This window comes from Prionailurus bengalensis, chromosome C2 (assembly GCF_016509475.1).
Source record: "Prionailurus bengalensis isolate Pbe53 chromosome C2, Fcat_Pben_1.1_paternal_pri, whole genome shotgun sequence".
Lineage (NCBI taxonomy): Eukaryota > Metazoa > Chordata > Mammalia > Carnivora > Felidae > Prionailurus > Prionailurus bengalensis.
Window position 1 is genome coordinate 68,771,360 of NC_057350.1, and position 22,517 is coordinate 68,793,876.

At 36.2% G+C, this 22,517-nt stretch overlaps 1 protein-coding gene across 1 annotated transcript in view; it reads left to right on the plus strand.

The window, feature by feature from the left end:
• Positions 1-22,517, plus strand: part of SLC49A4 (solute carrier family 49 member 4) — an 88,141-nt gene that overhangs the window by 43,728 nt on the left and 21,896 nt on the right. Inside the window, exons 6-7 of the mRNA XM_043594325.1 lie at positions 7,642-7,709; positions 10,815-10,942. Of these exons, the coding sequence (XP_043450260.1) occupies positions 7,642-7,709; positions 10,815-10,942 (196 nt within the window). The remainder of the gene's footprint in view (positions 1-7,641; positions 7,710-10,814; positions 10,943-22,517) is intronic.

Here is a 22,517-nt window from a genome sequence, read left to right on the forward strand (position 1 = left end):
AAGTTGATGAGCATATTCCCCTATGTTAACCTGTGGCACTGTGTTGTCTGGTGCAGTAGCCACTAGCCAATCATAGCTATTTAATTTGGAATTTAAATTAGTTGGGATGAAATAAAGATAAAAATTCACTTCCTCAATGGCCACCTTCTGGCTACCTTTCAGGTGCTCAGTAGCCACTTGTGACTTGTGGCTGCCATATTTTGGACAGTGCAGATACAGAACATATCTGTCATCATAGAAAACACTGTCCGTGCTGTTCTAGAAGTTTTATCATTAGTCCTGTCACATTTAAACCTAGAATTAAATTGTGTGCTCATTATAAGGTAGGTGTTAAGTTTCTTTTTTTTTTCCCCATATAGGTATGCATTAACCTGGTATCAGTTTTTGAAAAGATTATGCTTTTCTTATTGTACTCTAGTGTCAACTTTGTCTTAATGAAGTGCCCTTATGTGCACAGATGTGTTTCTAAACTGTTTTTTCCCTTGTAGTCTATTTTGCCTGTCTTTGTGCCAATACCAAAGTGTCTCAAGTGTTTTAGTGTTATAATAAGTTTTGGTATTTCATAGAATAAATATGCCCCTTTATTGGGATTTTGACTAGAATTTTTTGAATCTAGATCACTTTGAAAATTAAGGTCTTTGTAATACTGAGCCCTCTGAACCATGTTCATTGTATTTCTGTACATTTACTAAAGTCCTAATGTCTCTGAATGATGCTTTATAATTTTCTGCAAAGACCTCTTCTATGTATTTGTTAGATTCAGTCCCAGGTATACGATATTTTCTGAGGCTATTGTAATTGGTATCTTTAAAATTCTTTCTTTTCTGGGGCACCTGGCTGGCTCAGTCAGTAAAGCATGTGACTCTTGGTCTTGGGGTTGTGAGTGTAAGCCCCACGATGGGCTTACTTAAAATTTTATTTTCTGTTGGCTGGCGTATAGAAGTATAGTTGACTTTTGCAAGGAATTGAAATATACCTGATCTTGTATCCAGCAGCCTTGTTAAACTCACTTACTTGTTTTAGTAATTCACCAACAGATACATTGGCCTCTTTACATATCAGTTGTGACTAATGACAAGTAGATGGAGAAAAGTACATTTAAAAAAATTTAACACTTGAGATAATCATATGATTTTTCTCTTTTAAATTTCTAATGTGGCAAATTACATTTACTGATTATTAAATGTTAACCCACCTTGCATTCCTGTACCAAATCCTATTGTCAGTGACTTGTTACATTTTTTATATATCACTGGACTCATATGTTCATGTTTTACTTAAGACTGTTTACATTTATGCTCATGAATGAGATTGGACTATAATTTTCTTTTCTTTTTCTGTCCTTTAAGTTTTGGTATCAAGGTTTTTACCAGTCTCAAAAACAAATAAGGAGGCATTTTTTTCCCCTCTCTTAGTGGGGAGTTTGTGTAATCTTGGTGGTTTGGGGCTTTTGTTTTTCTCTAAATATTTGGTAGAATTCACTGATGAGACCAGCTAGCTAGCCTTCTTGTAAAAGGGTTTTTAATATGGGTTCAGTTTATTCGGTAGTTATAACATTACTCAGATTTCCCATGTATTCTTACATCAATTTTAATAAATTGTACTTTTTTAGAATTTGTTCATGTCATCTCATTTTTCAAATTTATTGGTAAGAAGTTCTTCATAGTATCATCTTATGATTTCATTAGGTCTCCAAGATAAGTCAATGTGTCATTCTAGATATTGATTATGTATCTTCTCTCTCATTTTTCCCTTTAGTAATTTCACCAGTGTCTTTTTTTTTTTTAATTTTTTTTTCAATGTTTATTTATTTTTGGGACAGAGAGAGACAGAGCATGAACGGGGGAGGGGTAGAGAGAGAGGGAGACACAGAATCGGAAACAGGCTCCAGGGTCCGAGCCATCAGCCCAGAGCCCGACGCGGGGCTCGAACCCACAGACCGCGAGATCGTGACCTGGCTGAAGTCGGACACCCAACCGACTGCGCCACCCAGGCGCCCCTTCACCAGTGTCTCTTTAATGAATCCTTTTCTATTTTATCAGCTTCTGATTTTATATCTTTATATTTTTCTATTCTGTTCGTTTTTGTTGTTTTTTTTTTTTTTTTTTGAGGGAAGGTACTTTGCTCTCCTTATTCTAACTTTCTCTTTAAATTTTTAAAAATGTTTTTATTTATTTTAGAGAGAGACAGAGAGTAAGCAGGGGAAGGGCAGAGAGAGAGGGAGACACAGAATCTGAAGCAGGCTGCAGGCTCTAGGCTGTCAGCACAGAGCCCAACACGGGGCTCAAACCCACAAACCGTGGGATCATCACCTGAGCCAAAGTCGGACACTTAACTGACTGAGCCACCCAGGCGCCCCCCTAATTTTTTGATATAAATGCTTAGATCTTTGGTTTTCAGCTTTTCTTTTAATGTGTGCATTTTAAAGCTATGTATTTCCTTTTAAATATAGCTTTATCGTCATTCCATAAGTTTTGCTAAGTAGGATTTTCATTATTTTTCAATTTCAAATGTTTTCTAGTTTCCATAGTGATTTCTTCTTTGAACCATGGGTTACTTAGAACATTTTCTTAATGTATAAACTCTTGAAGATTCTCTCGTTCTTTTTTTAATTCCTAACTAAATTGCATAAATGTGATCTGTATTTTCAGTAGTTTCAAATTTGTTCACCCAGTATTTGGTCAACTGTATTCTATAATTCTTGGGTATGGTGTTATATTGTAAGACGATGTAATTAGGTGCACATAAATCTAGAATTATAATATCTGACCAGTGAATTGAACCTTCCATCCATATGAAGTATTATTTATTTCTAGTGATGCTTTTGCCTTAAAACTTATACATTATACCAGCTTTCTCTTGACTAGTGTTCGCATGGTGTGTATCTTTTTACATTTCTTTACTTTCAGATTTCTTTACGTATACCTCTTATAAGCAGCATGTCCTTTTTTTTCTTTAAGCCAGTCTGATAATCCTTGTGTTTTAGAGTATTTAGTCCATTTACACTTAATATAATTATTGATAAAGTTGGGTCGGGATCTATCATCTTATTGGTTTCATTTTTTTCAGTCTATCCTTTTTTCTACTTTCTTACTTTCTTCTGGGTTAAGTAATTTTCACTATTCTGCCTTCCTCTTTTATAAGCTTGATAGTTATAATCTCTTTTATTATTTAGTGGTTACCCTAGAAAGTACAGAATGCTCTTGTGATTTATCAACACCTATTATAAATTACAACTTTCACCTCTTCCAAGACAGCCCAAGACCCATAGAACCTTTCAACATTATTTAACCCTCTACAATCTTTTGTGCTATTATCATCATGTTTTACACTGCACAAAACATTATTATTATTGCTTATATAGTCAGTATTTAATTAGATTCACCTTCATATTTGCCCATTTTGTTGCTCTTCATCTCTTTATCTACAGTTTTCCACCTGTGATCACTTTTCTTCTGTCTAAAAAGCACCGTTTAGTGAGCATGTGGTTTGGTTTTTGTGCAGGTCTGCTTGTGACAAATTCTCTTGTTGCGGGTTTGTTCTTTATTTTTGCCTGAAAATGTCTTCATTTCACCTTCATTTTTGAGGATTATTTTCATGGAGATAGAATTCTTGATTGGCATTTTATTATCTTTTGGTTCTTTGAAAATAATCCCATTTTCTTCTGGCTTCCAAGAAGTCAGCTTTTAAGTTTAAAAGTTTGTTGCATTTAAGGTTTTTTCTTTGTCTTTGGTTTCAGCAGTTTTACTATGGTATAACTAGGTGGTGACTTTGAAATTTATTCTTCTTGAGGTTTGTAGGACTTCTTGAACCTATAACTTGATGTCTGCCATCAGTGTCGGAAAATTCTTTCTTTCTTTATTTTTTTAGTTTATTTTTTGAGAGAGAGAGAGAGAGAGAGAGAGAGAGCGAGCAAGCAGGGGAGGGATAGAGAGGGAGTGGGAGAATCCCAGGCAGGCTCCATGCTGTCAGCACAGAGCCCAATGCGGGACTCAAACTCATGAACCATGAGATCATGACCTGAGCCAAAATCAAGAGTAAGACACCTAACCAACTGAGCCACCCAGGCACCCCAGTGTCTGAAAATTCTTAGCCAGTATCCCTTAAGCTTTATTTTCTCTAATTTCCTTATGTTAAACCTTCACACTCTATTTCCTATGTCTCTTACTCTCTTTTCTGAATTGTCTATGCTTCTGCCTTTCTCTCCTTCAGGCTGGATGTTTTATCTAGACTTTCTTCAACTCACTATTTCAGTTTTCAGCTCTAATATTCTGTTAAACACATCTATGAGTTGTTAATTTCAGTTATTATATTTTTAAGTTACAAAGTTTTTATTTGATTTTTTTTGTGTGGTTTCCAAGTGTCTGTAAAGTGCTTGATCTTTTACTTTTTCAAATTATTAAAAATAGTTGCTTAAAATCTCATCATTCCTTGATCTGGATCCCCTGTGGGTCTTTTTTTATTTGTGGTATTCACTTATGTTTTTTTATCTCCTTATGTGTTCCTTTATTTTTGACAGAGTGCCAGACATAGTATATGAAAAGTTATAGAGATCATTTAAGCTTCAAGATGATGTTATTTAACCTCAGAAACAACTCATGTTTTCTCTACAGGAGTGTAAGGATCATTTAATCCAGCTTCAAGAATTGAGATAATTTAAAGCTGGGCTTCTGTCCCACAGAATACTGTTCTATTTCCAGTGCACAGTACTCTTAGATACAGCCTTTCAAAGTTACCATCTAAAGGCTCGGGTTTTTATAAGGCCACCCACACCACAACAGGCCCCACACTCACAGTTTTTTCTTTCCTAAGTCAGCAGGCTATTGATAACTGTCAGCCCCTTAGCTACCTTTTCTGAAATCAGGTACCCCAAAGGAAACCAGGCTTATCTTTCTGGGTTTCCTTCCCATTTTACATCATGGTTCCATAATTCTGGATTACCTTCTGGGCCCTCTGATGCCATCAGATAGATTTTCCCCTGGATTTTCTAGTTTTCAACCAGAATATCAATCCAGATTACCTAGTGTACCTTCACCAGAAGAAGAAAGTCTTCCTTTAGTTTTCTAACTTATTTTTCTGGATGTCAGGTGTTCCAGGCATGCTCAATTCCAAAGAAAGAAAAGTGTAGCACCCATTTGAATGATTCTGATTTTGCAGATCTTACGCTTCACATTATAAATCCTGAGAAGCCCTTTCAAGTATCTCTGTCTGTATAAACTCTGAGAGGTAGAGAGACCAAGAATTACACCACGTATTAAATGAAATGAAATTTAAAATTAAATGAAAGCAAAAAAAAAAAAATTAAAGAAAAAAATTTTAATTAATTAGTGGGTAGAATGTTATTAACTAAAGCAAATGTCATGAACAAAGGAAGCAGTAAAGCAAAAAGCCTTACCTAAAAGGACCGGGATTAGTACAGTCAGATGCACAGTGGTTCTTAGCCTAACACAGAGCCCCACTCAGCAAGGGGATAGATGGAAATGTTTGGGAGGCCCAATGGCATTAAGTGGGCCTTAGACAATGGATGTTAAATGCTCTGCAATGAGAGGGGCAGTTCTGCAGAACAGAGAATTCTCTTGCCCCAAATGCCAATGATATGAAAAAAAAAAAAATGTAGAGATAAATTAAGCTTCAGGCTGTTCTCTTTCTCCAGAGAGTACTTATCTTTGCTCTGGCACCAAACACTGTTAAGTAATTGTATTACTTAGAGTAGGCTAAGCTGCTATGAGAAGTAGAATCCCAGAATCCTGAGGCTTAAGAAATTTATTTCTCATTTACATAGCAATCTAGGACAGTTTGCATAATAACCTAGGACAATTGTGCACAGTTTGGATAACTTCCTCACACTGATTTAGAGACCTAGGTTGCTTCTTTCCACTTTGCAACAGTCTTATCTTCTTTTTTTTTTTTTTAATTTTTTTTTTAACGTTTTTTTTATTTTTGAGACAGGGAGAGACAGAGCATGAACAGGGGAGGGTCAGAGAGGGAGACACAGAATCTGAAACAGGCTCCAGGCTCTGAGCTGTCAGCACAGAGCCCGACGCGGGGCTCGAACTCACGGACCGCGAGATCATGACCCGAGCCGAAGTCAGCCGCTTAACCGACTGAGCCACCCAGGTGCCCCCGACAGTCTTATCTTCTAAGACCTTGTTGTTGTATGCATCAGTTAGGTGGGTGACTACATTCAGAATCCAGCTGTCAAAAAGGGAAAGAAAGCATGGAGGAGGTATACAGCTGTCCTCCAGATTCTACCCTACAGGTGGCACACCTTAATTCTGCCCACTTCATTAGGAACTTAGTCACCTAGTCATATGTAATTGAATGGGAGCTGGGACATATAATCCAGCTAAGTGTCCAGGTAGAAGACCACATATTTTGGTAAACAGGTATAATGAAAAATACAACTGGGAAAATAATAAAAGGTAGAAGTTAGTTAGGCATCTCTCAGTGCCAGGTCAAGCTCGGACTTGACCCTGTAGCCACAGTGAAAGCTTGTAACTATTTCTGAGCAGGAAAGTGGGATAGTTAGGATAATTATTCTGGCAATAGTGGGCAGAACAGGTTGTGGAGACCATTTAAGAAGCTATTATAGCAGTCCAGAAGTAAGAACTAAGGTAATAAGCAAGCATGGTGACCGTGGAGAGGGAACAAGGAGGCAAAATGCACTGATATTGTTAGGGACAAATGGAATTCCAGTGGTAACCTCTAACATGTATTGAACATTTTACACATATTAGGTTATTTAAGTCTCAAAAAAATAAAAATCTCGTTATCCTTATTTTAATAATGAGGAAACGGAGACCTACGGTATGAATTTGGATAGAAGCCAAGTAATAGCAGCAGTTAAAGATACATGAATGATGGGTAAATCTAGGCAGCATTTGTAGATTTCTCTGAGAAAGTTTGGCCATGAGGTGAGGAAAGAGTTAAGACATTAGCTAGATGGAGAAGCATCATCAGGTAGTAATAACAGATAGTAATAACACATAGGTAGTACTTCCTGTTTGCTGACCACTGATCTAAGTCTATGCACAGATTATCTCTTTTAGTTCATTTTATAGATAAGAAGACATAATCCATCCAGGGTCACAAAGCTAGTAAATGGCAGGGTTGGAAATGTTTTCCCAAGAGTGGAGTGAGCTCTGTATTTGAAACCCAGCTCCAGTTCTCCTTCAGTGGTCTCCCTACGTGCTCCATTCCACATTGCTCTTGCTCTCACTCTCTCTGTCTTCTGTGACCTCTTGATGCATCTTTAATTGTTGCCAGATGTTTTAGCACTTAATTATTTCCTAGTAGTGACCTGTATATTGCCTATATTTAAGCTTCTTGAAGTCACTGACCATCTTCTGTCCTTTTCCTGTTTGTGATGCTGATTATTTTTTGGATTTAAATGTTCCAATAAAAACTTAAATAAGGATATATTTACTTAGATAAGTTGTATTAATTAGTCACACGTGAATCCTTTCGTTTTATTCATTTTCTACATTTGTTGCCATTTAGCTGTTGATTATATTTGAATTATATGTGTATATATAATATATAAATATATTTACATATTGATGACAGAGGATCTTTATTTCTTGCCTTCTAGATTGCAACATGATAGTCTTATATTAAATGTGTCTGCCACTTTCTCCGCAGGTAGATGCTGGCTGGATTGGATTTTGGTCCATAGTTGGAGGCTGTGTTGTTGGAATAGCAATGGCAAGGTAAGAATATTTTACGTTAAACATGTGGGTGGGCCAAACCAAAAACAAAAAAATGGCTCCTTTTGATAAGTGTTAAAATTCAGGGGAAAATAAAACAGGCAAAAGTCAGAAAAGGGCACTTGTTCAGGCTACAAGAAAATTCACATACAGTAAGAATTTGCTGCTGCAAGAAACATTCTCAGGAGTAGTCTGTCTTCAACTGTTTCCAGAGGATAGAAATGTGTTTCCAGTGTAATTAAGCTGCCTGTCTCCATATTATTGGAGAACAGAAGCTACAAATGGAGCCCAAAGAAAGGTAATACAGTAATAAAGGAAAATTGATTATTTATTGAGAATAGAAAAGAATTGAAAAGAATCATTTGTAAGAACATCTTTAGAACTTTACATGAAAAGGGAGTATCTGATTAGCAGATATTTATTTTTGGTCTTTTTTGGCAGGTACATCCCTATATTTATCCCATTTTGATGAAAAGTGTCCATAAAGACTTCCAGTCATCAAACTCCCTTTGATCCTAACCCATTATGACAACACATTTTTAGAAGGAATCAGAGGAAGGAAAATGTCTTATTTTTTCTTAAAAAAAAAAAAAAAGAAAGAAAGAAAGAACAGAAATGTCACTCATCCAGGTGACTGCCTATAAAACTGTTCTTGGTGTTTCCAAAGAGATGAGTTATTCACTTCCCAAATTGTTTACCCTGTTTAATCAAAAACAAAATTAGGCAATCAACTTTACCAGAAAGAGAAGAATCTAATTACATATTTGGGGAGATCAAATAAGATATGTAAATCACCTCAATTTCTAAATACTTAAACATAATTGGCACAGGATAATATATCTAGACCTTACAGTTTGCATAGTGTTCCTGGGATAATGAAAGAATAAACTGACACTGATTTCTAAATCGCCCTGAGGTTTTTATAAGTTAGGGAAATAAAAGAATAAAATCTAAAAGCTAAAGAAGAGGAATAGGAAGATAGCATTTGTAGGAAACCACTACACAAATACTGAAATATATTGACTTGTCACATTTGACAGAATCATATCTAATTTTTCTAATTAAATATCCAAGCCAATTATAGTGAATCATCATTTCCCAAATCCTATTCTGAGCACTAGATAGGTCAAAGAGGAACTATTGTATATCAGAAATGACATCTCACATGTACCTTTTGCTTTATTTTCTTTCTGTAAACCCTTAATTTTATCTATATAGAAATAGAGCTAGAGGGAAAAATGAGACTGAGGACATTTCTGTTTTTAATTCATTGAAATGCAAGATCTAAAAAATACGACCCTTACTCTGGATTGAAGTCAATTATAGCTATCTCCTAGGCCTAGAATCAATTTTAAAATTATGTTCATAACACCATTTTGGGGATCCCTAGAACAGAATCTCCTTATACACATTAGTGTTTGGGTGATTTTTTTTGTAATTATGTTGCTCAAGGCCACTACCAGGTGTAATGATTTTGATGGTATTAGCTCATTTGAAAGGACTAGGTCTACATAAATAGCAAATCACAGTGGTCAGTTTATTCTTATGTGACCTGGCCCTGTCAGCTCTCTCACTGTTCAACTTTATTCAGTTCTGATTATACCATAAAACTATTTTATTCTCTCATACTTTGCCGTCTGCCTATCAGACAAGTATGTTCTTGCAGCATACCAAAACATAAATCAAAAAAGTGTTTGGTGGGCATGAAAACTATTTTTGGAGTTTCTTGAGGGAAATTTCTATGAAGCTGTGGAACGTTTTCAGAGTACAAAAGAATTTTCTGCTGGTAAACTTTAATAGTTGAGAACAAACATAAGTCACTGGGCAAAGATGCATCCATGTTTTCCACCAAAAGATGGCATCAGCTGTCACAGAAAGCTATTTTAGTCCAGGCAATGCTTACAAACATGATTAACCTTATCATGTCAAATAAGCACAAAAGATAGTATTGAAAATATTAAGAAGGACAGTAATATAATTACAATAAAAATTAAAATCAATTTTAAAACTTCAAAGTAGAAAAAACACAGTAAATGTTATATTTGGGATGAGATCAGTTTTTCTGCAGCAGGAACAATTCTGAAGGCCTGAGTACGTTGCATGTAGGCACAGCCAGAGGATTGTGCCTGTACAAATTAGCAGATGAGGAAAAGCTAATTGGCAAATGGAAAAGTTGTGGGTCATAACTAAACAATAAGCATCTCTACCATTTGCCTTTTAATTTCATGTTAATTCATAAAAAAGCAGAAATTTTGAGAACTTAAAATGCCCTGAAACATTAGCCACAACCTTTGTAGGACAGTAGTCATTACTCCAGAGCTACATTCTTGCTCTCCTGGAGCTTACTAATAGGGAAGACAAAAAGTAAATGCAAAAACAAAAGAAATGCCAATAGAGATCAATGCTGTGAAGAAAATAGAGTGTGGAGATGGGATGGTGAGGGCTTCTTTCATGAGCAGGGAGAGCTTTATTGAACTGAGACCTGAATGACCGGAGTAAGCTAGAGAAAGTCACATGAAGAATGAGGGTCCCAGCATTCCTGGCAAACAGGACAGATACCAAAGGTACATATTGCTATGGGAAACAACCCTAGCTTGTATGAGAAACAAAAACACGGCTGTCCAACTGGAGAATAGTAAGGCAGAGGGAGAGTGGAGGCACAGACCAGATCATATAGGACCCCGGTGGCTCTGTGGGTAAGCATTTGGATTCTCTGAGTTTGAATTTTGGGAGAGCCATGTTTGCAAGTTGATGTCAGCAAGTTAGCTTGTTTTCTAAAACTAGAATAATATAATGCTCATTATAGGATGTTTGGAAATTATAGAAATATATAAAGAAAGTAAAAGTAGCATTTAAAAAACACAGAATCCATCCTGTAAGTTACAGACCTTGAACAGAGATCACATTTTGTATGTTTTGTAAGAGAAAAAAATATTTGCCACAATATATGCAAAATGTGCTAGTTAAAAAAGGTTTTTTTTTACTTGCTTTAAAAAGAACTCCTAGAAATTTTTTCAAGAAATTATTGCTTAATGAAAGTGTGTCATTGATTTAAACAGTATTTTAAAAATCCAAGTAGAATTATAATAGAACATTGTTTCTTTTCAGGTTTGCAGATTTTATCAGGGGTATGCTGAAACTAATTCTTCTCCTCCTGTTTTCTGGGGCTACACTGTCATCCACGTGGTTCACCCTGACCTGTTTGAACAGCATCACACACCTGCCTTTAACCACAGGTGAACACAGACTATTTTGAACTTTGAATAGATATTTTCAGATCACAAAAATATATAAACCCAGACAGTAGGAATTTTCCTTGTTAGAGATATAACGGAAATATAATAATAATTACTATAAAACTATAAAAATTCTAAAACTAATAAATATACAAAAAGGTCTCCCACGTCCAGACATCAGACTATCTTCCCATCTAAAAAGAGTCCAAGAATAACTAAAAATACTTTCATTGGTATTTTAACATGGAAAAGAAATGTAATCCTTAGCCTAAACTCATATAGCATGGAAAAGCCTATATTCTTTTAAAATTCATATCAGAGCATAATACAGAAATTTTTATCTTCTTTATAGCCATTACATCATTAAGCAGTAAGGAAAATGAACAGAGGCAAAAAGCTATGATGTTTGAAGTATATACCAGTAAAATTCTTTCTACACCTATAGGTTATTCAGTCTTCTTACACTATCAATACAAAACAAAACTTACTAGAAAATACCTTTAGGAAGTATATTACAGACAGCTTATTCAGCTCATCTAATTGACCTGACATATTTAATTTTTTTTTAATGTTTATTTATTTTTGAGACAGAGAGAGGCAGAGCATGAATGGGGAAGGAGGGTCAGAGAGAGAGGGAGACACAGAATCCAAAGCAGGCTCCAGGCTCTGAGCTGTCAGCACAGAGCCCAATGAGGGGCTCGAACTTATGGACCCTGAGATCATGACCTGAGCCGAAGTTGGATGCTTAACTGACTGAGCCACCCAGGTGCCCCTGACCTGAAATATTTATAGTTGCTATTGCTTTTTTTTTTTGTTTTATTTTAGAGAGAGCATGATCAGGGGAGAGGGGTTGGGGGGGGGCGGGGATGGTTAGGAGAGAGAGAGAGAGAGAGAGAGAGAGAGAGAGAGAGGGAGGAATGAATCTTAGGCTCCATGCTCAGTGCAGAACCCGACTTGGGGCTTGATCCCATGACCCTGGGATTATGACCTGAGCTGAAACTGAGAGTCAAATACTCAACCAACTGAGCCACCCAGGTGCCCCGCTATTGTGTTGTTATCAATACTGTCATTTGGGGGTCTATATTAGTTTACCATGGCCACTATAACAAGTTATCACAAATACAGTGGCTTAAAACAACACCAGTTTATAGTCTTACATTTCTGTAAGTTAGAAGTCCAATGTGGGTCTCACTAGGCTAAAGTCAAAGTGTGGGCAAACTCTAGACAAGGGAAGAATACACTATCTTGCCTTTTCTGACTTCCAGAGGCCACCCAGATTCCTGGATTCCCTTCCTCCATCTTTAAAGCCTGCCATGGGTCAAGTCCTTCTCACACAGCACTACCTGCACCTTTCTTCCAAGTCACATCTTCCTCTGAGGTCTAATCCTCTGCTCTTTTCTCTACTTTTAAGGATCCCTGTGATTATACTAAACCCACCCAGATAATTCAGGATAAGCTCTCAATTTTAAGGTCAACTGATTAGTAACCTTAATTCCATCTGCAGCCTTAATTGTATACGGACAAAAGGAACCTTTCTCTAATGGAGTCCCCATGAAATACGCATGCCATTGGTCAACAGGCCCCAATAGAGCCACTTCAGACTCTTGTTAACTCTTACCCATACAAGTGCTTATTACAGCAAAAATCCTACAATTTTATAGCCTACTTTGTAACAAAGAATCCTATATTCTACCTTTATAACAAATAATCCCATAATAAACACATAACCCAGTAGGTGGCTATTACTTACAAATGGAATGAAAAATCTTCATCTTGAGCAATCTTTTATTAAAAAAAAAAAAAAAAGAAGTGGGGGTGCCTTCGTGGTTCAGTCGGTTAAGTGTCTGACTCCTGGTTTCCTCTCAAGTTATGATCTCACTGTTCATGAGTTCGGGCCCCATATTGGACTCTGTGCACTAGCACAGAGCCTGCTTGGGATTCTGTCTCTCCCTCTCTCTCTGCCCTTCCCCCATTCAACTCTCTCTGTCTCTTAAAATAAACTTCAAAAAAATTTTAAAAAGGAAAAAACAATAACAGCCCTCGTGGTCTATAAAATAATATGTCATAGTATCCCAATTTGGATTTCAGTGCTCTGTTATAAAAGGACCAGCAATTTATATATCAAAGGTATCAAATTCTTCAAAGACAGCCTTTGAACTCACAACCCTGCAATCAAGACCTGTGCTGAGATAGAGAGTCAGATGCTTGCTTAATGGACTGAGCCACCCTGGCACTCCAAAGACAGCCTTTATGTTGGAGTTCCTACCACTTCTACAGTGACACTTTTATAGGTTGCCCTATATCCATGACTACCAAACTACACCAGGCCAGCTTCCCTGGAGTTCCACAGCAAACTCAAAAGGCAACGTGGGTTATTTTAAATTTCTGCAGTCAAATGCTCTACCCCTGAGCTATACCCCCTAAATTTCTGAAGGAAACACAGAGATATTCCACATCTGTCAGACACTTTGTGAACCTCTAGTTCAAGAGAGTTCCCAGTTTTGTCATTAGATCCTACTACATTCTTTTCGATGACATCACATCTCTGCGAAGTTAGGTTTTCTGCAGCTGCTGTGATAAAAAGCAAGTGCTGCACAAAAATCAGGACCAGGAAATGAGGGTGTTGATCTGATTCTAAGAGTTGATCCCAAGATTTGAGAAGGCATGCATTGCCCATCAGATGCACGCATCTCATTAGTAAGCAATTGTGGTTATTTGAGATATATATATATATATCTCAAATATATATATTATATTATAATATATATATTAGTAAGCAATTGTGGTTATTTGAGATATATATAATATATATATTAGTAAGCAATTGTGGTTATTTGAGATATATATATATATATTTAAGGTCAACTGATTAGTTAAATTATATATATTAACATATGTATAATATATGTTAAATTGTTTGGACCTAACTATGTAATTAACAGAATTGTTAGCTATTTCTTTTGGCCTTGGGGCACCATGAAAAAATTACTAAGGCACTAAGGGTGCTGCAAAGGAAGGTTTGGAAATCTCTGTTTTGTACCATCCTGCCAGGTATCCTTAACTTTAATTTTTATTGCTTTGCCTATAAAGCCCAGTTGTCCAGAGTAATAAGTTTTGGATACCGTGCACTTTTTTTATACTAACATACCTACATTAGGTTTTTGAGCAATTTTGGCAAGTATTTTGGGCCAGAATTTTTTGTTTTATTTTATTCTGGTATAATTTCATAATTTAGCAATTGCACAACATTCCGGTAGAATAGTTTTAGTTTACAACTCCTCATATAACATTACACTCAGATTTTTGTATGTATCTGTTAGATTTTATAAGAACAAAGTTGTGAGTACATAATGAACACGTTTTTCCCTTGAATTAAGTGTAGAATATTCATTATAAGATATTGCATTCATTAAATTTTATGTGTTTTCTATTTAACATGATGAATTAACAGTTTTATCTCTGGGTGGTGGCAGTAAGAATGTTTCTTTTATTGCCTTCTTTTTTGTCTAGATTTGTAATAATGAGCATTTTTTTACTTTTATAATCAGAAAAAAGAAAGTATATATTTGAAAACTATACATCTTTTTAAATCTTAAGGGAAAATTGACATTATTGACCTTGGTCAGGACTATGGTTTTCCCATCTGTCCTTGAAAACAATTATGTTGGACAGAAAGGAAAGCAGAATTCTAAATTAAATCAAAGCCAGAATTGAAAGGTTGAGTTTGTGTGGCCATCTTAACAACTGAATTTATAAATTCTACCGTTGTTTTCAATTGCAAGTGAGTTTTTGAATGTCACTTAGAAACTCCTGAAAGAAAGAAACTCCTGAAAGATGCGTTTTTAAATTAAAAGCACACTGTTGAAACCTAGACTTTTCAGTCCTTCTCTGAATGATCATAGTGGGATTTTTTTTCTTTCTGATACCATTTAATAGTTACTTGAATGTGTGTCTTATCTCCCCTACCAATCAAAATCTGGAGCATAGACTTGTGCCTTATAAATTCTGACACCCAACTCCCAACCCACTACCTAGCACTAGATCCTGACTAATGAGTGAATGAGTGAGTGAATGAATGAAGTGTACATTACCTCCATTTTTTTAAGTTTATTTATTTATTTTGAGAGAGTGGGGGAGGGGCAGAGATAGAGAATCCCAAGTAGGCTCCATACTGTCACTGTGGAGCCCCATGTGGGGCTCGATATCACACTTATCATGACCTGAGCCAGAATCAAGAGTTGGACACTTAACCTACTGAGCCAACCAGGCACCCCACCTGCATTTTGAATCTCAGTAGATATGACTTATTGCAAATAATAGCAACTCTGGCCACTCTTTGTTATTCAGCACTAGCTGCAGAAAGGCAGAAGGGCACATTTTAGTGGAACAATGGAGAATTTGAATAAATCTGTCACAGATACTCTTACTGCCTTTGTAAAAATCTGACCTAATTCCTTCTAAGTAAAAGAGGTTTCATGAAAGGGAACTTACTACAAAATCTAATTATAGACACATCTAGACCTTTAGACTGATATTTAAAGCCAGTAATGGCAAATTCGTATTTCTTTTTTACCAGAGTCATTATTCTATTTTTAATGTGGAAAATATCTAGTCTTTTTACCATTTCCAGTAAATTTAGTATTCCTTTTGTTACTTTTAAATAACAGAGGACTCTACATGAAAAGTGTGAAAATATATGCATTGATTGTAATTACTGACTTAATAAATTAAAAGCTAGTTTTTGTTTAAGCCATGTTTAAAAGTGCTGTTACTGCTAAAACCTTCTGTTGCAATATTTTGTGGTCCACTGATCTTGATACTATTGTTGCCATCTCTATAGAAGAAAAACTGAATCATTCCATTCTATCTAAAGGTGCACTTTTTTTTTAATGTTTATTTATTTATGTTGTGAGAGAGCAATCGAAAGGTGGGGAAGAGGCAGAGAGAAAAGGAGAAAGACAATCCCAAGCAGGCTCCACACTGTCAGCGCAGAGCTTGATGTGGGGCTCAATCTCAGAACCCTGGGATCACGACCTGAGCCAAAATCAAGAGTTGGTGGCTTAACTGACTGAGCCACCGAGGTGCCCCATAAAAGTGCACCATTTTGATACGTGTACTTGCATATATACATCCCCTTGGAAGCTATCAGCAGTATGCTTTTATTTCCTTAAAGAGACTCAGTATTTATAATTGTGTTATATGTTTATTAATTGAAGTATCTTCAACAGGGCAAATAAATAAATTCATGACTAGATAATGTGAGTTTCAAAATCTTGAAGCTTATTCTATATACAAAGTTATGAAAATGCATTTCACCTTATCTGAAAAGTAGACATCTAGCCCCGTTTGCCACAACTCACACAGTCATTTTTCACTGAACAGATAAATGCTTTGAAAACGGCATTTTGAAAAATGTTAGCACTTTGGTGTTGAGTTTACTGAAACAATATAATTTGAGTTTCAGCAGAAGTGGCCTTGGGAGGTTCTTTATCTAATTCAAGTTACTGGAAGGCCTCAGTGGCGAAGTCAGACATAGATAGTGAGTGGGGAGTAAGGGGGAAAGATAAGCTTGACACGAGCCCCTTGACAATGATAGGTGACTACAAGCTGACTTCGAGTGGTATTTGAAGAAAGAAAATATACTCGGTTGTATTGAAAGGCATGTGACATGTATAGGCTAGAGAGTGATCCTCTTAATATATTTTCATGTATCTTGCTTTTATTAAGATAATTATGTCCCACTTTAACAGCATGCAAAGAAATAAAAACATACATTTACCCCAAAATGGAGGGGAAATGAGAAAATTCAGAAAGGGATGATGAGCATGATTATAATATGCACACTTTTAAGGAAATTAGGGATTTTAAGGAAAGGTAGGTAAGTGACTTAATTATTCTTTCCAACTTTATGAACTAGAAGTGACTGTTACTCATGTTCATGACTCTGTGATCAAGAAGGAAAAAACAGAAGGTGGATTAAAGGAAGAAAATGGATTTGTGAAAAATCTTAAATGTAAGAGCCATGATATGCTGATAGACCTATTGAGCAAGATAATATAATGTTTATCCATGGAGATTCTCAAGAAGAGAAATGAGTCTGTAAACAGACTCTGTTTCTGAAAGATAGAGGGCTTGACCAGGTGATCAGTGTTCTGTGATGCAACTGTGCATTGCCTTCTATAGAACCGTAAGTAGTTCTTTGGGAACTTAAAAGTTACTGATAAACCTATACCTGTACTACCTGATATAGTACAACCAATCTCTACCCTGGGCCCACTATTTCAAAGGGTTATTAGTTGTGCTTCATTTCTGCAAGATAACTACTTTGCCTTCCACCGTAAGAGACTCTAAACATAACTGTCAGCCTTTATAGGACTAACCTATGCCAACAAAGAGGCTAAACAAGGGACACAAATAAAATAATAACATAAATAAAGTCATTGCTATTAATGAATATTGCAGCAAAATATGCCCTATACTTTATTGAAACCACGGTTTCATGGACTGCATGTTTTAATCAGTGGCAGATCATGAAGGCCACAACAATCATTTTTAGGAAGAAAATCTGAGGCTGAGAAGAGAGGCACAGCTCAACAATATAGAAATGTTATATCAGTGTGTGTGTACATATGTATGTGTGTATCCCGTATATTCAACACACCTAAAACCCATGAACAAACATATTGTGAATGTTTACTGTTTCTCTTTACACATGTGTCTTTATTTCCTGAAGGAGTATTTTCAAATGCAATATCAAGGTTAATTTAGATTGTAGAAATATTTTTAATAAAGGTTTAATCTAATAATTCCCAGGTAGCTTTCCTAACTTTATCATAAAATAAAATTTAGTATGCATAATCATAAAATTTATCCAATAAAGTACATTAATAAGCCAACTCTTTAGGGAAATTTCTTGATTCTAATCTTTAAAAATTTTCATGATAGGGGCGCCTGGGTGGCTCAGTCGGTTAAGCGTCCGACTTCGGCTCAGGTCATGATCTCGCGGTCCGTGAGTTCAAGCCCCGCATCGGGCTCTGTGCTGACAGCTCAGAGCCTGGAGCCTGTTTCAGAGTCTGTGTCTCCCTCTCTCTCTGACTCTCCCCGCTTCGTGCTCTGTCTCTCTCTGTCTCAAAAATAAATAAACGTAAAAAAAAAATTTTTTTTAATAAAAAATTAAATAAATAAATAAATAAATAAAAATTTCATGATAAAAATTTATTGTATTTATTTCATAATCTTATTTCTTATTTATAATACTTCCTAATAAAACTGGAAAGAAATTCTGTATTATTCATATCTACTGAGAAGCACCTATGAAAGTTTTAGTTTTAGTTAGGCTCTCTACCTAAATTTATTTGTTATTGATCTGCTTAAATGAACCTCAGTTATCATCTGGTATAACTTATCATTCAATAAGTGAGTCTCTTCGCTTACAATCCAGAGATATGCCCATCTCACTGCAACGGGAATCCCGCCTGGATGAGGAAGCCATTCCCTGTCCCATTGTTTATCAGCTCTGGGTCCTGGGAAATTCTTCCTCCTATGGAGAGAGCTGATTTGGAGCAACACAGCCCACAGGGCAGGTCAGCTCCCTCCCTCTTCCACTGACACCCTCAAAACATTGTACCTGTCTTGTCTGGCTTTAGCCTTAATCTAAGCATCCACCAGTTCTCACAAGCTGCCCTCATCAAACATGGATTCCCAGCACTGACCACCACAATCAGTCTCTTCTAAACCTGCCATACTTTGTCAGGGTTTTCCTTAAAACCTATTGCTAATAGATTTCAGCCCACTTTTCCTGCTGTACTCAGCACCTGATAGTGGGGGCTATTGCTTCTCATGGTTAGACATAGCTTTTTTTTTTTTTAAGAAAAAAGAATGAAGTATAATTATTTTCTTCACACTGTGCATATAAATGGCTACTAAGCCAATAGCTGTCGATCATATTCCTTTAGGTTAGGAGTCATTTGAGGATACAGTGTGTCCTATTTATTGTTGCAACATAGTGGCTTACAAAAAATAGGTGCCTGTTAAATGGTTTTGAAAAAAGGCTTATGTTTTCCCTATTAAATACCTAAACAATAATTTTTGAACCCATTTTACATGTATCATGATTAAGGTTCATCTTTGTAACTTTTTGGGTTTTTTATTTTGTCATCTAGCTTATTTATGTTCAGTCACTTCGAGCTTTTAGTGCTGAACACAGACTGGGGAAGCATGCTTTTTGTGTGAATACGATTGAATAAAAGAAATACCAAGTTTTGTTTGGGGTTTTGGGGGTTTTTGTTTTGTTTTGTTTTGTTTTGTTTTTCAGTCTGACACAGTGGCTTCATGCTAGATTCTGTACACCTTAATTATATTATTTTTAGCAAAGCTAATTTACATTGTTTCCAAATAAGTCATTTTGACTTCCAGAACTTTCGTCACGTCATCTGTAAAATGCTTTACCTGTTTCAAAGGGTCGATAAGGTGATCAAATATAATATATTTGAAAACAGCTTTAAAAATGCCTTAAAAATTATGTAAACCCAAGATTGAAAATTGTTTTGTTATTAATGATATCTTAAGAATCTCATTAAATGGTTGGGGCACCTGGGTGTCTTAGTCAGTTAAGCGTCCGACTTTGGCTCAGGTCATAATCTTACTGTTCGTGAGTTCAAACCCCACGTCAGGCTCTGTGCTGACAGCTCAGAGCCTGAAGCTTACTTCGGATTCTGTGTCTTCCTCTCTCTCTCTGCCCCTCCCCTGCTCGTACTCTATCTCTCTCTCTCAAAAATAAATAAACATAATAATAATGAAAAAAAGAATCTCATTAAATGTTGAATGGGAATAGTTCTTACCTGAAATTTTGTGATTTATTTTGTGACACCTAAGGTTTGAGTGTTTGGGTTACTAAAAATGTATTTATACGTAGTTTTAACTATTTATGTAGTTAACCTTGTCCCTAAGGTTAACTGACTTGGTTTGCCATTGGGAGCAGGAGTGGGGGAGGTAGTAGTTTCAGGGTTATGATCCAATTTGTGTTCTTGAAATACATCCATTGTAACTGTATTCTGTGTTGCACAGGACTTTGTTTTTTGCAGTTTGAATTGTGGGCCTGTGAAATTTTATTAACTTCTTTGAAAAAACTCTGCATCAGCATTGTATTTGTTCTGCCAAATTACCTTGACTTTTAATTGAAAGGCAGTTTATTATAATTTTAGTATCATAAAAAGTCATAGAAATACTTAACAATTATGTAGTTTGAGCCCTCTCTGACAAGCAGGAAATTATCTTGTCTGCCTGACTTTTCTTAGATGACATTCACCCACTGGATCAGACAAACCAGTGTATAAAGATACTGTATCAGACTGTAAACTAAAAACTCAAATGAAAGTCAAATTCAAATCGGCTTCTACTTTGTGCATGTCCCAGAGCACTGGGGAGTATATGAATTCAGTCCTGACACAGCTACTTTTCCCCACTTTGATTATGAATGATCTTAATTTAACCCTTTCCTATGTAAACTATTTTGATCCTTTATGCAATAACAAGTGATTTCAGCACATCCATCCAGTGTAAAACAACCTCTTGGTCATCATTTTTATATAATAGAAGAAGCAAACCCCAAGAGTGAGAGAATTAAATGAAAATACTTGCTTTTTCTTTAATTTTTTAATGTTTATTTTTGAGAGGGAGAGAGACAGAGCGTGAGCGGGGGAGGGGCAGAGAGAGAGGGAGACACAGAATCGGAAGCAGGCTCCAGGCTCTGAGCTGTCAGCACAGAGACTGACACAGGGCTCGAACTTAGGAACTGTGAGATCAGGACCTGAGCTGAAGTTGGATGCTTAGCTGACTGAGCCACCAGGCACCCTGAAAATACTTGGCTTTTTGATTACTGGCCTCTGAAGTTATATTATACATCTCAGCTCGTCTATCCTACATGTAATAGGAATTCTTATAAAATGAAGTGAGAGTATTTGTGTCAAGGATCCTGCACAAGGGCTGAGTTACGTGGCTCCCTAGTGTAGACATTAGGTCTAGGGGTCTTGCCACTCAGTGATAGCCATTTCTGAATCAGTGAGCTAAGAAACTTACATGGGGGGGCAGGTTGGATCAGCTGCTATTTCGTTAGTTTACAGTTCTTTTTTTTTTTTAATTTTTTTTTAATGTTTGTTTATTTTTGAGACAGAGACAGAGCATGAATGGGGGAGGGGCAGAGAGAGAGGGAGACACAGAATCGGAAGCAGGCTCCAGGCTCTGAGCCATCAGCCCAGAGTCCCACGCGGGGCTGGAACTCACAAACCGTGAGATCGTGACCTGATCTGAAGTCGGATGCTCAACCAACTGAGCCACCCAGGCGCCCCCAGTTCTTTTGTTTTTAAATAGCTAAGATACGCACAAAGTAAATAATTCAAATTCAAATAATAGGAAAAAGATATAAAATGAAACATGTCTACCCTCCTGTGGCCTCCAGTTTTTCTCTTTAGAGGCAACCCTGTATGTCAGTTTCTTAGGTATTTGCCCAGAGAATTCTATAAATTTACAAACAGCAGTGCGTGTGTTCTTTTTAAAAAGATAACACTCTTCACCTTTTTCACTTAAGTACCTTAGATATCATTAATATCAGTATAGACAGAGTTACTTCCATTTTTAATAGTTGCATAATACACCTTTGATGTTTGATACATTTTTAAACAACCAACCCCCTATCGGTGGACACTTAGCTTATTTAATAATCTTTTTGTACTACAAACAATATTGCAATGAGTGTTCTCCATAATCTTGTACCTGCATAGCTATAGAATAAATACCTAGAAGTGGAATTGTTGGGTCAAAGAGTAAGTGCATTATTTATTTTGAAAAACATTTTCAAATTACCATCAGAAGATGAACTATTTACAGTTCTATCAACAATGTTTAATTATAATAGAAGTCTAATATTTCCAGTGATAAAGATTTACTCTTCCCTTTCCAGAATTCAGATACCTAGGAAACCAAAATCATAAGATTCTTAATGAACATGAAATGAAACCAAGGGAGTTGGATGATCTTGAGTTTTCAGATGGGGCCCCCTGCTTCACCAAGCTCTGCTTCTCTGAGAAATTCTGTGTGTGTGTGTGTCTCATTTTTTTTTTTTTTGTACCATGCTTGATAAAAATCAATAAAACCAAACCTCTCTTTTCAAGACTTCATACTGATAGTCCTCTTTTTGTATATCCTTATCATTACATTATCATTCTTTCTTTCTTTTACAGCATGCAATTGTTCTATTATATACATATTGTGGTAATTTTTCATTTTCACTTGCCTGATTACAAACTACATGTAAGGGTATATTTCAGACATAAAAATGTCAAAAGGATTATTTCCAAACGTGTTTCCTAGAAACAGCTGATTCTATTAGTAGTTTGTGAATCTTTAGAAGTAGCACTTCCTGGTTCTTAAGAGATTGATTCTTCCTGGCATTTATTTCAATATTCTCTTATTTTGAACTCTTAGACTCATCTGTGTTTGGGTCGATAGCCATCTCTGCTCTGATTACCACTGACTGGCTGATAAATTATTATAGAGTGTTTTGTAGATAGAATATGCT